We start from the raw sequence: 16,019 nt of genomic DNA on the forward strand, positions 1-16,019 counted from the left end.
GTTATGCCACAATAAAATCAATTTTTGCTCCAAAAGAACAATGTGGCAACTATTCTGGATATTATTTTCACAAATAGAGAGCGAGTGATGATTTGGAAAATATGAAAACGTAAGTTATACTTTCAAAATGACAGGTTGTATAGATTTAATTCCTAAGAGTATGAGGCATTAGGAATGCATGATCCGTATTGTATGCACATTCTTCTGCATAAATCTTAGTGAAGATGAACCATAGTACTATCATACACAAGAAATAGGAATCTGTGCATACTTATTAACTTTGTTATTTGTTAAATGCCTATTCTTTCCGCACACCCTAGCTCTTCCCATATCCTCTCTCAAGTACATAAACTTGCAAGAGCTCAAGTTCCTTGCAGGACAGAATGCTGAATGGAAAGAGAGCAGCATGTTTGTATTGAGAGGGGAGGGGAGGAAAGGAGTATTGAGTATGAATGATCCTTCCTCACATGTCACAGCACACGTAAACAGAACTAAGGAGAGTGGTGGTTTCCCACCTCCCTGCTTAGTATGCATACATAACTTCTCCATCCGACTTTGGCATTGACAGAGCCAGTGCTTGACTTAACACTAACAGCCAGTATGCCTACACCTCTATAGGAAATGCAATGGGCAGCAATTTCCCTAGGATTGGGAAGTCTGATATTGTTATAGCCTGTGTTTTCAAAGTAGCACCATTAGTGGGCAGATTTTTCAACTGGGACCCTTAGCCAATTATGTTTGGAGGTGCTAGCCTTGCCAATTTAGAACCAGTTATTAGGAAAGCTAGTTTTAAAGCTGGCCCTCCCAGTGTGTTTGTTAATTGCTAAAGGTGAATGGGCCAAGAAAACTATCAGGGTGATGATGGTCGCCGATTAGTCTGCTAGCTGATAGAACGTGCATTAGCCTTGTGGAATCACAATAGGGGTGTGGCAGCTTCCTGGGACAACTTGGATGGTTCAGATCTGGGAGTAGCATGCCTGGTCTCCAGGCAATTTGGAGCGAGTGTTGTAGAAAGCTAATATATATCAAAACCCAAAAGGGATTCCTCCATCACAGGAGTCTAATCAAAATGTCATCATATTATAAGTAGTGTAGTTGTCCCTCATTCAGACTGCATCTTGAGACAATTGCCATTCTATGTTTAAAATGGTCTTAACCCCATCTACATAAATACTTGCTTTACATGTCTTTATGTTGTAAATTTTAAACTCAACCAGCTTCCAATTCCCTTTAACTTTTATACAGTGGTACCTCGGGTTACATACGCTTCAGGTTACACACACCGCTAACCCAGAAATAGTGCTTCAGGTTAAGAACTTTGCTTCAGGATAAGAACAGAAATCGTGCTCCAACGGTGTGGTGGCAGCAGGAGGAGGCCCCATTAGCTAAAGTGGTGCTTCAGGTTAAGAACAGTTTCAGGTTAAGAATGGACCTCCGGAACGAATTAAGTTCTTAACACGAGGTAACACTGTACTTACAATCAGAAGGAACATATGACAACAACAACCATATTTGTACACTGCTCATCTGACTGGGTTACCTCAGCCACTCTGGGCAGTTTCCAACATATATAAAAACATAATAAAACATTGCACATTGAAAAGCTTCCCTAAACAGGGCTGCCTTCAGATGTCTTCTAAACGTTGTATAGTTACACATCTTCTTGACATCTGATGGGAGGGCATTCACAGGGTGGGCGCTACTACAGAAAAGACTCTCTGGCTGGTTCTCTTTAGCTTCACTTCTTGCAGTGAGGGAACCGCCAGAAGGCTCTCGGTGCTGGATCTGTGTCGAGGCTGAACGATGGGGGTGGAGATGCTCCTTCAGGTATACAGGGTCAGGGTTGTTTAGGGCTTTAAAGGTCAACACCAACACTTTGAATTGCACTCGGAAATGTACTGGAAGCCAGTGTAGGTCTTTCAGAACCAGTGTTATACAAGTGTGTGTGTTTAAACTCCTTTATTATTATTTTTATAAAGCAGCAACTCTGTTAAATGGAGTTTAAGTATTGGGATCTCTCACATTTTACTTACGCATCTTGTCTCTTTCTCTTCTCCCATTTGTAGTTGCCATGTATCGAGAACCATCTTTGCATGATGTTGGAGAAACAGTGCCAAAGGCTGGGGTGACTCCAAGTAAAAGCACAAGTGCATCGGCAATAATGAATGGAGGCAAACCAGTTAACAAGAGTAAGACAACATAGCCAGATCCTCATGGGTATTGTGACTTATTGAGCTCTCTTAAGTACGGCTGAGCATTTTATCCTTGCAAGACTGTCTCACTCTGGTGTCTGCGGATCAGCTGGAGGCAAGCAAATGCTTGCTCTTCACTCGTCCCAAACTAGGTTATTGCAAGCGGATAAATCTCAACCCGTAACTCCTCCTACAGCAAAGAAGACACCTGGTTAACCAGCTGAACTCAGACCATGGAATGCCCTACCAGATATGGAATGCCTTTTTAATATCTTTTCTGTGACTGTGACACCTCATGTGAATGACATACTTCACAAGTACACTTGATATCCTGCCTGCTGACAGTTACCCATAACCCCCCTTTTGAGTCCAGGAAACCCATGTGTTTTAAGTTCAATTTTGTAGCACACAAATTAAGTAATTTCTAGATAGATGCTGTAAACCTGTGCTATTATGAATTTTCTCTTCTTCCCCCTTTTTTACAAGGCTGCTCGCTCTGCTGTTTGTGTGACTCCTTTGCAGGGATTGTGTTTCTCTCAGAGTTAAACGTTGCTGGTGGCTTAGTTCTGAAAAGCAATCAGGGAATCAGGGGAAACCCTATTCGGGATTATACCTGTCAAGGAATAGGATCATTGTCTCAGAGGTACAAATGGGGATTCGGCGTGAATACTCTCTAGTGTGTTCTTGAGGTTGGCATTACTGAGAAGGGAAAAGCATCAAACATGGCCAGTCAACAATCTCTCGAGGCCAATGTTTGACATCCCCTGCCAGTTTCTTTTTGTGTGTGTGTTTTATACATATCACAGGCTTACTGGTAATGGTAACATTTGCCTTGCCCAGCGAGCAAGACCCACACATTTTTGGGAAAGTGGGTCCAAAGAACTCTGTAGGCCTTGTAGGCCTGAACTAAGGCTCATTTTTCATCTACTAGTCCTCATTATTTGAAAGTTAAAGGAAAAAAATTAAGATGAATGAAAATTGCGCTACCTAAGTCCATTTCGAAACAATAGAATCCTTCCTGTTTTTAATGAATGGAACGTAATCCCATCCTTATTTTTTTTTGGCTGTAGTCCACTCTCTTACTCAGCAAAGCATGGGCAAGGAAGTTACTGTGTTCTTTTTTGCAGCACCAATGCAAGGGGTAGAATATACTTTAATACTTTCAGTGTTTTAAAAAAAGAGGGAAGTTTTTCAATGGGACATATTTAAAGAGTTCCTTTGTGTTTCTTTCTAAAAAAGCTCAGCATGCAGAGTTTAATGCTCTCTATATAATTTCACCAGTACCACGTTTCCAGTCCAGCTTTTTAAGATAATATATGCCCACCAAATTGCTAGGTTTACGGTGCCTTGCCTTGATCTCAGTATTCTTTCCATTGTACTACATGAACCTAGGAAAATTCTAACACAATTACAAGGCTAAGAACTTTTACCATTTGATTGCTTAATAAAACAAATACTGTTGATATTTCCTGGATATCAGTTTAAGAGTGGGTTGAAGCCAATTGAGAAGTGAAATGACAAATGGCCAGAAGTCTTAGGAGACATGAGAAAAATGCTGTTAAGACGTTAAGTAAATTGGTAAAGAATTCAAAAGTGCTGATTAGAAAACTTGATAAAAGCAGAAGGCATGCTATGGACCAAAATGTACCTCAGTTCTGGAAAACCATGTATTAGAATATTCGGTGTTCATTTTCATGTCCCCCCCCCCCCATTTCATTTTTTGAAACTGTGTTTTCAGAATGGCTTTTAAAAATTGTTTCACATTTACATAAATTATGATCTGTTGAAATGTTCAGCCTGCTTAGGTAGTCAACTAGATTGAACATTGGTTAACTCTTGACGCTTACAAGATTTTCATAACAGCTTCTATTTTAATAAGCAAACACTTGATATACATCCAAGTAGGTTATGTGATGTTGCTTAAGTAGAAATATACAATGTAAGCATTCAGACCAATTAATTTTTTGTTTCATTTCCATTTAAGACAAGAGACTGTTTAAGGTTGGTTCTTTTTAACCAGAAGAGTGAAGCACATAAAATGATGCTCAATTTTCCAAGCGCTTAAAAAGACAAAAGAAGAAAAAACTAAAGAGGTGTTTAAAAGCTATGAAAACGGTATGTGCACAAAAATAAACCCTGAGCATCCTTTTACCCTGTGGCTTTCTCAAAACACTCTCTTGTGTTCTCTACCACATAGGGACAAAAAGGACCAACTTCCCCTCCATTAATTGGATGTTCAGGGTGATCAGCAGGTGGTGTGGCCTTCTCATGCAGGTACACTTATGCGCAAGGGCTGTGTAGTAAATACTGAAACTGAAGGTCTCTAAACTGTCCATACTTTGCTCTCAAATGTGAAATGTTTTGTGTTATTCTCTAAAGACTCAGTTCCAGCAGCCTGCTGACTTTCATTCTAAATAGACAATTAAGTTTCTATACTGTGCAACTGGAATTAAAACAAAACAAAGTTATAAAACAGGAAAGCAAAATAAAAAAGATGTGAAATGCATTCTTTTTGCAAAATTTTGGAATCAGTTTTGTATTGGTGGATGAAGAATGGGAGAGGCCGGTGTTGGGTATACAGTTGACTTTAGCACTGGGAAGTATGAAGATGGTATCCTATCTGGTCAGCTCATGCAACTGATTTTATAAGGCCAGCATAGGAAAAAAAATTCCGCCCCTACTGCATCTTAATCCAGACTGCACTCATCACAGTATAGTCTGTTGGGTCTACCCTGCACTGGCAATTCTTCATCTTTTCATCTATGGAGAAGCTCATGAGACATAATCAAAGTTCTGCAAAATGGGATCAATATCTTTTGAAACACAACAATTTAATTTCCAACATGCAAACTCATGTTGCTAAGCCAACCGGTTGAAAGTGGCTAATATAATGTTAAGGCTGAGTTTATTTTTGTAATGTGAATGGTTGGCGCTGTACTGTAAGTAGAACACACAATGTCACCTTTGGCATTCTCTTCTGTGTCTGGAAGGGTCTTAAACCAGTGGAGAACCTGTTTCAGCACAAAGGAGAGGATTCATTGTTTCTTGTGCTTCAGTTACTCCTTTAGGTTTGTCTCTTGTCTCATCTGCTGCATGGGAAGAGGATGGTAATGATGAACTGCATGTCGTAGGCTATATGTATCAGACCTGTTGGTATGTACTGCTAAACTGACATACATATAAGCAATGAGTTTGTCTGCATTGTACAGTTTGTGTTTATTACCATTTTGTTGTATACACAGATGCAACATATTGAATAAAATATTTGTATGAAGGCATATTAAAAACAACAACCCAACATTTGATATTTTACCCCCCCAAAAAAGTTGTGCAAAGTAACATTGCATTGGCAGCAGTATAACAAAACATCATGTATATAGTTTGGCGAAACTCAATTCTCTCTCCTTTGACCATGCCAAAGAAAATTTTAGCTCCTTAATCTATTACCTCTCTTGCTGTTTTCCAGGACAACATGTTGCCATTTTGTTCCCTCTCAAATTAATTTCTGTCAAGCAGCACTTGCTTTTCAACTGTCTGTTACTTGCTAAAGAACTGTACCAGTAAACTTGATGGAATCAATTTGTATTTACAGGTCAAATGTGTATACTGCCATGTAAACACCATGTTTGTGTTCCCACATTCTCTCAGTTTGCATGTTTTGTTGTGTTGGCTTTAGCTTCAATCCCCGCAAAGGAGGCAGCATTATCAGCAAAGAACAAATATGGTAATGACAGACCCCAGCCATGTCATGCAGTTCTAATTGCAGAGGGAAATCAGACCTGCTTGCCCTGATGGATTTCTTGGGCATATTGGGTTTTGCCATTCATGCCAGCAGCTTCATATGCTGAGATACATGAGAAAGGCAACCTAGATGAAGGAGCTCTAAGCACGCATTAGAACTTGCCTACCCCAAACTCATCATTGGATCTGGATATCCGGGTGATGGACTGCAGCAAGATAAGAATGCACCTTTCATCCTTTTAGCAGTTAAAAAAAAAACACTTTTACTTTATTCTGCAAAATCTCATCTAAGTCCATGAAAAAAACCCATTCCCTGCTAAAATACTGAATTAAGTACCACCTTTTGTTCTGTCTAGGAAGCATCCACAACACACAGGAGTTCTCACTAGCCCACCAACACTCATACACTCTTATAGGGATCTAATAGGGAGGTAATATATAAAAGTTTGCAACACACTTTAGGATTTTCTGGCCTTGAAGTTACTCTAAAACTGACAAAAAGTATTTGTATGAGATTATTTTTCCCTGCATCAATTTGATTTAACTTCTTTAGAATTATATTGCCCTATAGCAAACTATCAAGGCATTAAAAAAATAAATGACTACTTGCTATAAAGATTTTGCCTGGGATGTGTGTGTATATATTGAGGGGGGGCGGGCTCTTCTTCTGACCATATGGGGGAAGGTTTTCACTGCCTTAGTGCCACTATGCTACGGCATTAGGTGATTTGGCTTACATACCTTCTCTTATATTGCACTGAAATGCTTTTCAACTATGTCCTGACAAGACACCAACCATCTCTGGATACTTAAATACAATTTATTTTTAGCTATTTAGCTATTCCTGATACCTTTTTATTTGCTTCAAAGCAGGTTTGGGGAGAGAGGCTGCTAATTTGACCAGAGCAGCAGTGCAGGAGTAGTGGATGCTAAACCCTTTCTTCCCATGCTGTCCCTCTAAGCCCCACCCACCTCCAGCTACTTTTAAGTTATGAAAGAGACAGCAGGAAAAGTCTCCTGCTCTGTGTGGCGTTTGGCTCTTAGTCTTTAAACAGACAGGTAGGATATGGAAAAATACCATCACTTTGGCCCAGATTATCTCTTGACCCTATCAGATTATTTTGCTATATTTCTGCTGCATATCCAGAAATTCAGCAAGTGATCATTATTTTCATACTGGCAACCCCCTTGAGTGTGCTAACAACTTGAATACAACCTGCTTGGGCACATTCCTTCCCTGAAGTGGACCGTGGCTGTCCACAAATTATAAGTCGCATCCTTTCTGGACCACGTGAAGAGGGTCCCCACAGGAACACACACACCCTCAAACTTTGGGGGGTGTGAATTTATAAGACCTGTTTGCACTGGAATGAGACACATTTCTTGAGTACATACTTGATCTTTCCTGGGGGAATTCTCATGAGAAAAGCATTTGCGCTTGCAATGTTCCACCTGCGTTTTCAAGTGGCACCATCTCGGAAAGACCGTACCGCTAATTTTCCCTGAACATTTTAGTTGGGTTCAAAATTATATGTTGGGTTATAAAACTATACGTTGAATCTTAGGTTGAAGTGGGCAGTATATAAAAGCAACAAGCCAGCTTAGTTTATATTTCTGTATGTATGCCACACAATCATATAGCCAACGACAATCCTCATTATGGCACACATAGTGAACAGGCTATGCAGGCAAGTGTATGATACCCAAGATGAAATCTTACAGCCTAAGTAACTGTAGTAAAGTACATTCTCGGAAAAGTGATTGAAAATGGACGCTTACCCCTTCCTCCAGGTAGGTGGCTGTTGCGGATCCTGGTGCTCGGTCGCGATCCCTGGGCTAGCCAAAACGCACATGGCCAGGTGGCCATTGGGGAATTGTCCTGGCTGCCTGGGGGTTCCCGCCAGCTCCTGCACTTTAAATTGGCCAATGAGAGGCCTGCTCTGGGGGGTGTACCTCGCTGGCCGAAAGAGCACTGGCTGCCCAGCTGCCCGAGCAGCCAGCGAGGCATAAAAGCCAGCAGCACCTTCCCTTCTCTTAGGCGAACTGGCAATGCAGGCAAGTGAATGACATCCAAGATGAAATCTTATAGCTTAATTAACTATAGTAAAGTACATTCTCAGAAAAGTGATCAAAAATTACGACTGTTTTGTTCCCACTGGACAAAGGGCTCCACGAATGAGGCTGAGATGGTATATAGTTATCAGAGGCATTCTTATCTCATTTCTTCCCCCACTTCACTATGCTTCCTCTTAAATCAGAAATGTGCAAAAGTTGGTGAAGAGCAGCAACTGAAGGGGCAAACCACAAAGGTGCACAATGTTTTAATAAGATATTGCAACTAGTCTATCCTGAAGTTTTTCCAAGTCATAATTGTTCTTCTTTTAGAGCAATTTTGGAGGGTGGACTCGCTAATTCCTCAAATGTTTACAAAATTCTCCATTGTAGGGAACTCATTTTGATGGCTTGCCGCTTTGGTTTGTTTGCTCCTGATTGCTAAAGGTCACCCCTTCCTTTATTTAATGCATCGCACATTGCACACCTACAGCCCATGTTATTTCACCGTCTTAAGCAGGGTGGGGTAACAATAACTGCTAGGGGTTAAGAAAAGTTCACTCTCATGCTTGTGTGGGAAGGGAGTGCTCCTGCTTTTCATGCTACCCTGTAAATGGCTAAGAAGTCTCTGTAATGACATAAAGGATAGCATTAGTAGTCACGATACACATGCAGTATAGTTCTATAGGAAGGCATGCCAAAGCCCATTGAAACCAAAGGGTTAAGAGTGCCATTTTTGGTTAGTATTATCAGTTATTTGGTTAGTAATATCAGAGTGTTTACATCAGGGGTCACCAGTCCAGCACCCATGCCATGACATCCATGAAGGCTTCCACTGGTGCCCGTAGACAGGGACCCCAGACTGAGCTTTCACAGGGAAAAAGGTTTCTAGCCCTCCTAGAAAGAACATTATGGGATAAAACATGCAGGTAACGTCCAAGCAATTTCTGTTAAATGCAGGTGAGTGCCGTATGGCCATTTCCCCTGGTACTGAGGGCTTCCTGTTGCTATTTGATTGCAATAGCCTGTGTGTGCAATAGCACACACAGAGAGTGTGTGTGCGCGCACATGTGCAAAATCCACATTGTATGATTGCCACAATCAGGACCAGCAGGCCATAGCTGACTTTCCAGCCACTTGCGGGAGGTGGCTGTCTCTCTAATTTTGTGTTATTCCATACTCCACGTGGCATTTTGTGTTATAGCAGCTATTTTGGAACTGGTGTGCCCAACACTCCCGAAAAATTTGAAATATGCCCACCCATCCAAAAAGGTTGGCAACCCCCAGTTTACATAATCAAGCCTCACTAACGTTGCTAGCAATGGTAAGAACTATAGTAGTGCAAAGGACAGCCTAAAGGCAGCTACATAGATGTCTAAATACCATTGCAAGTCGGGAACCTAACACATCCTAAGAATTTATACAGCCAGCCTTGACTTCTCTCCTGCCTTTCTAGAAGTTATTTCTACCAGTGGAAACACAATTTCTGCTCTTAGCTACAGTTGACTAACCATAGTGTCAGGATGTTAAAGAAGCAAAAACAGAAGAATGCTGCTGGAGCACATTAGGACCTAATTGGGTTGTTCCTATGTGCACCTACATGCACAATGCATGCATTACACTGAGAAGGTGGTTAATATGTGAGTTGAAGGTGTGACTGGAGCAAATGACCTCTTTGTGTATGCGATTATTTACCAGCCCCCTAGTTCACACCAGTCATCTGATGAAATCAGCTTGTGCAATATAAACTGGTGGTAGGCACAGTTTACACAAGGAGCAAGAAGAAGAAAAAATGTATCCCACAATATTCCTATCTGCCCATTGATACAGGTCATCTGAATGGAGGTTCTCCTCTTTAATGGAGCTGCCCTTCAAAAGGAGATAATACACTGGGTTTCAGTTTCCGTACTTTTTATGCTCAAAGTTCAGATTCCCCCGTTACTGTTCTGCCTCTGTAAGTATTTTAGACCTTGGCGCTAATACATTAAAATCAAGAGAGAGAGAAAGCACAGTACGGTGTCCAGTTTGGTGACATGTTTCCTAGCTCAAGGCCATTTACAGTTTCCACACACATACAAGTAAATGTGGCTGTAATAGGATGGCTCCAAGCCTTGCATGGAACTCTGTATGCACAATGGGGCCCAGCTTACACACAGAGAGCGTTTCCTTTTATCAACAAGAGTCAAAATCCAATGCATATGGCAGAATTTTGATCTGGGGCAAACGTATCAAAGTTGTCAGTCAGGAATAACATTTATTTTGAGCCCCCTTTAAGCTAAGTGCCCATTTAGCAATTTGTTATACTGATCAGCATTGACTGTGCAATGCTATCATTCAACTATAACCAATGTGGCTTAGATCCAGGCACAGGGAAGCCGCAACTAAGCCCCATATTAATTGGACTGTGGATGCGCCATCCAGTACCTTTCTACATAAATAAAGCCCAGCATTAGATGGCCATTGCAGTTGCTCTAGGGTCACAAAAATCACATGTCTAAAATATAAGCATAGTTTTATAGACGTCTCTAGTCAAAGCAGCAAACCATAATTATGAATTATTGCATCACTGGAATCTTCAGCTAATACTATATCAATATATTTTTGGAAGTGCACTATTTGGAGTTTAAAGACGGCATAGAACAGCGCTGAGGAGTATCTGCCTGATTATGCATGCACATAACTCCTGTTTAATAAATTATGCACAGACATTTAGAGGTCACTGAGTACAGGCTCTGATAAGAGGTACGTCTTTTGCTTTTAAAGGAGACAAGAAATGGAATCGCATGAAGGGTTTGCTCTGTGTGTGTGTTGTGGGGGGGGGGATTGTTCATACCCAGGTAATACTAGCTTCCTACAAACATCTCACACTTCAGCCATTTCTTTAAGGTAGCGGCTTTCTCTTTAAACAGCACCTGCTCTTTCTACAAAAATAAACTCAAGTTTTTACAGTAATTAAGAATATATATTTTGCAATGGTCTTTCCTTATTTCTGCATTATGGGTCAATCCAAAAGCTGAATATAGACATCCAAGTTGTTGCAACAAAATAATATATTAAACTTTTATATCTGGATACAAAGGTCTCCCCAAACATGTTAGCAAATTTGCTTTTGCCATCCTTTAACACAAAATGTAAGCATCCTTTTTTAAAAAAAGAAAAGAAAAGAAAATGTATGTAATTTTCTCTCTCTGAGGAACTAAAGGGCTGCCAATTTCTCCATGTACAAAAAGTGATTCTATGTAAATAAAGCAGGGAACTCCCCATGAGCTGTGCATTTCTTTTTCCATAATTCAATGTGAACTCCACACTGAGCAGCATTTCACCACTAAAAATAAAATTAAAAAATTGTTCCTAAGACCGACCTATTTGTATTTATTGTTCTAAATCCACAATTTCAATTTTCTGTGCTGTCCTGTTCTAAACGCCTTTGACTCTCTACACAATCACACTGAACAGATGAACTCAGGGCTGGCATCAGATTTGGGTAGCTGGAGAGGCTGAGGCTGGGCTCCCCAATGATATATCTGCCTTATGTGCCCTGCATTCCCCTTCTCTTTTTTCTGGCCTAGTGCTCTGCCACTAGAAGACAACTTTGCTCAGGGCCCTGCCAAACCTGGATGAGCTGACCTGCCTCTGGCAAACCTTCGGTTTCATTCTTTCTATTTTTATAATGGCAAGGTTGGGTGAATACTAGGTCTGATTATAGTAGTTAATGCCAGGTGCATGTAACACACATTTCAAAGGTGGTATCAGTTTCCCTTTGCTTTGCATCAGGGACCAGGCAGCAAGTATTGCTAATGTAACATGACAGGGTTATTTGCAATGAATAGCTAAGCCAGGATAGCCAACAAGATGCCCTCCATATGCTGTTGGAAAGCAGTTCTGCATAACTTGTGACTGTTAAGCCAAACAACACCAGCAGAGCAGTCAGGACTGGGTATTAGTCAAAGCTATTTCTGCTGCCTGCCTGGGACTGCTAAGGCAAGGGAGCAGCCACAATATATGTTTGGCCCAATAGGTGATAAACGCTTAAGGCTTGCTGTGCAGTTCAGGGTATATTCATGTGATCAACAGAGCCATGAGACATAAAGTGATAAGTCTGCTTCTACACAAGACTTGATCCCCTCTGGCAGTAATCCACACACTCATGCACCAAGCCACCTAGGGGACAAAGAGGGTCAGGAGGCTTCGCTATAATAGCTCTGCAGCACAAACACATGCTGGGCTTCAAATCTCCCCTTCAGGATTGCAGTTAAGCTTACTAGCAAGTATTGCATTCTTGCAATTAAAATCCACTTAGTTACCTTTTCGGCAAGTTCTAAGAGCAAGAGGAAATCCCCAAGAAGCCTGCCTTGGCCATTATCCTCTCGATGGCAAGACACTCATCAGAGTATATTGATTTATTCAGCCTGCAAGAGATCTGATGGGCACACAATGTTCCAGGGCTGTTGGGAGGTTCTCTCAGCTGGGATGGGGAGTCTGCAGCCTGATTTTACATGGGTGGGGAGAGCGTGGAGGGAAGATAATGAAGATGGGAGGGAAACAACTGGAGAGCCAAAGCAGATGACAGGATGGAAAGGGGGAAGCCCCATGCGAGTGATCAGACCATGGGCAAGAGTGATCTGACCCCCAGTAGCCCAGGGAGTGGGAAAGACCTGAGAGAGGCAGAGAGAGGCTTTAGCCATGCAGTCCCTAACAGAAAATAAAATTCCCAGTCCTTCTTTATGCATTTGAGTCCACAAGACAGATCGCTTGGGAGCCACAAATCTGTACATACAACTGGCTCTTTGCCAAAATCTAAGCTGTGGCTTGGCAAACTTGCACAGCCCCCCCCCCCCAAGGCTTCCCACAGCATCTCAATGAAGAAATCAAATGTGCAGGAGCATGGCACTGTGCTCTCAGGCTTGCTCCGCCTGCTGAAATTAGAGGGACAGATTCCCCATTATAGACTGCTAGGACATAGCCAAGTGACAAGGGCTGGCACTAAGGCGGTTGCCAAATCAGTTTTGCCCACAAATTCATGCTCCTTCAGTCACTCCCAACCTCCACCACAACCCTCTCAAACTCAGTTTGTTTGTTTTTTCAGCCGCAGTGTGCCAGAGCACAGTTCCTCCACCTTTTTCCAGAGCCCTCAAACAACTCATGGCACTAGGCCCTGGCATGAACCAACTCTCAAACCAATGACCCTTCTCCTTCTCCCTCACACATGAACCCAGCCCTGACATGGCTGTGCCATTGCTCCTCCCAGTTTCCCAGAGACACTGAGGCCTACCCACAAGATCAGCGACCACGAAACAGCAACCAACCTTGAGGTCACCCCTACTAGTAAGTTTCTCTGTGTGAAGGAAGTACTTTTTGTGCTCTGGCTTACCATATCCCTGGCACATCACTGCCTTTTTTCTTTCCAGGTCCCTGATGGCATTGGTGAGTGAGAAGAACCAAATCAAGGCCTATACAATGGTACCTCAGGTTACATATGCTTCAGGTTACATACGCTTCTGGTTACAGACTCCGCTACCCCAGAAATATTACCTCGGGTTAAGAACTTTGCTTCAGGATGCGAACAGAAATTGTGCTCCGGTGGCACAGTGGCGGGAGGCCCCATTAGCTAAAGTGGTGCTTCAGGTTAAGAACAGTTTCAGGTTAAGAACAGACGTCCGGAATGAATTAAGTACTTAACCCGAGGTACCACTGTATATGTACTGCTGAATTACTTTTACTAATTCATTTCTGCTTGCCCAGGGAGGCTTTACAATTCATTCACACAGTCCTAGACACTTGGGGTGTTCTACACAACAGCGGCACATCTCATTGCCAATAAAAAGATTACTTAAAAACACGCATTTTGGCAAACATCTGCATTGTTCCAGTCCTGCTTGGTGCTCCTGGCAGTCTCTCTTTTCCTTCTCCTCTTCCTCCTCCTTCACTCTCACAGACTTTGGCCTAATTTAACCACACTACCATCAACTCCAGCTGGCTGCAGCAACACCTCTGATTTTGTTCACGGGTGTCCCTAGAGTCATGGGTGTCCCCAAAGGATGTTCAGTGACATCCTTAGCTGCGTGATGCGGCTCATAGCAGCCAGTAAGATTGTGAGCAGTGGGGGCAAATGATGGAAAGAAAGAGGGGAAAGGGGAAGGGAAAACAGCACTGGGTAACAGAACTGAAACAATGCAAACGTGCTTTCAACGTGGACCTAAAATCACTGATGTAGGAAGTCATTTTCTGGCACTTTTAAAAAATCAAGGTAAGTCGTTTCAGCTCACCCTTTAAGAAAAGAAGCAAAACCTTCATGGAGGGAGAAATTTCCTCATGTGCCTCCTTTCCATTTCATCTCTTCCCTCCACTTACAAGCAGTGGCGTAGCGTGGGTTGTCAGCACCCGGGGCAAGGCAAGTAATTTGCACCCCCTAACCCATGGATTTGCGCCCCCTAACCCTAACCCCCAGATGTTGTGCCCGGTGCGGCCGGCCCCCCCTGCACCCCCCACGCTATGCCACTGCTTACAAGAGACCTGTGGAAAGGGGTGGTGAGTAGGGCAACACAAAGCAGAGTGGGTGTGTGTAGCTGAGTGAGCGTGTGTCTGTGTGTGCAAGAGAGAAAAGGCCAGGATCAAAGGGACCTCTCCCTCTAATTTGGAATTTTTACATATTTCTGAACCAGCATTTTCATACAGATAGTTCTTATTACACAATGAAGCTGAAATTCAGTAGCCCAACTACGTTATATAATGTGTCTTGTCTGTGCAATTTCCAGCAAAGATTATTTGTGGCACTCTAACAGGATATACTGTCTTCTTTTGTGATATTGGAGGGGCCCTATCCTGTTCCCACTGACTGCACCGAGAGCAGGATCAAAACCTGGTGTTGTTTATTGGATTCCCCCCGCCCCCATGCACACACACCTGGAAATATGCTGCTGTGCCCACTTGTATCTAGTGGTGGATTTGCTTGTCTTAAAGTTTGTCTTGCATTTAAGTATTCTAGCAGCCTAAGTTAAAATAAACAAGCACCAGACCCAAAAATCCTTCAGTCTTCAGTGTTCCGTGGCAGCATTAGGAGTATTCCGTCCCAAGCCAGATTTCGCAAGCATTTCCAGTCCAACCTTCCCAGCACTCACAGTTTCCACAGCTACATATACCATTTCCTGGAACAAAACAACACAGGCTATAATTATCCATAATTGAAATGTACTTCATTAAACATGTGTTGCTCTGCAAACGTCGCAAACCATCAAACAGCTTTCTTTCCCCCTGTACATATTTTCTCTTGCTGGACAGAACTCGCTTTGCAATTTGATTAAGTCGTCACCAAAAAAAAAAGCCCGCTAAACAGTTTGCCATCAAGAAGACACTGAAGGTTACAATTAAACCATCAGAGTTTACAGCCAGCTGCCTCTGCGCTGCTTAACTCCAATCTTTGTGCTGCAGTTCAAGGTACAAAAGAAAATGGGCATCTTCATCTTTTGATCCTCTAGAGACGCTTTAGCTATGCTTTATCCAAATCCAGATCCCTTTCCTTGCATGCTTCTTTCAAGGCAACCAAGTGTGTATAATACTAGGGCATTGGCAGAATTCACGACTCAAAAGTCAGGTTTGGGATGGAGTAAAGGTAAACCTGACAAATAGGTCCAGTCGTGACCGACTCTGGGGTTGCGACACTCATCTCGCTTTATTGGCCGAGGGAGCCGGTGTACAGCTTCTGGGTCACGTGGCCAGCATGACTAAGCCGCTTCTGGTGAACCAGAGCAGCGCACGGAAATGCCGTTTACCTTCCCGCCGGAGCGGTACCTATTTATCTACTTTTTTAGCTACTTTGACGTGCTTTTGAACTGCTAGTTTGGCAGGAGCAGGGACTGAGCAACTAGAGCTCACCCCTTCCCGGGGATTGGAACCGCCGACCTTCTGATCAGTTTAACCCACAGCGCCACCCGTGTCCCTTTGGGATGGCGTGCTTGCCCCCAAACTCATGCCTGCCATTCACAGACCTAATTCATGCTCCTGAAGACTGTCTCCTTCCTCTGCACCAGTGAACAA

General features: G+C 42.6%; 2 protein-coding genes across 5 annotated transcripts in view; one reads left to right on the top strand and one right to left on the bottom strand.

Moving 5' to 3' along the window:
* FGF14 (fibroblast growth factor 14) overlaps nucleotides 1-6,549 on the top strand; it is a 295,208-nt gene extending 288,659 nt beyond the window's left edge. For all 4 annotated transcript variants that reach the window (XM_083438132.1, XM_083438134.1, XM_083438133.1 and 1 more), the window contains one exon: nucleotides 2,067-6,549. In XM_083438132.1, coding sequence (XP_083294258.1) covers nucleotides 2,067-2,203 — 137 coding nt within the window. In that variant the 3' untranslated portion in view covers nucleotides 2,204-6,549. The remainder of the gene's footprint in view (nucleotides 1-2,066) is intronic.
* Nucleotides 5,384-16,019, bottom strand: part of ITGBL1 (integrin subunit beta like 1) — a 137,426-nt gene continuing 126,790 nt past the window's right edge. Inside the window, exons 11-12 of the mRNA XM_083437925.1 lie at nucleotides 14,485-15,130; nucleotides 5,384-14,331 (exon numbers count right to left, since the gene is read on the bottom strand). Of these exons, the coding sequence (XP_083294051.1) occupies nucleotides 15,039-15,130 (92 nt within the window). The 3' untranslated portion in view covers nucleotides 5,384-14,331; nucleotides 14,485-15,038. The remainder of the gene's footprint in view (nucleotides 14,332-14,484; nucleotides 15,131-16,019) is intronic.

This window comes from Podarcis tiliguerta (assembly GCF_965153285.1).
Source record: "Podarcis tiliguerta genome assembly, chromosome: 4".
Lineage (NCBI taxonomy): Eukaryota > Metazoa > Chordata > Lepidosauria > Squamata > Lacertidae > Podarcis > Podarcis tiliguerta.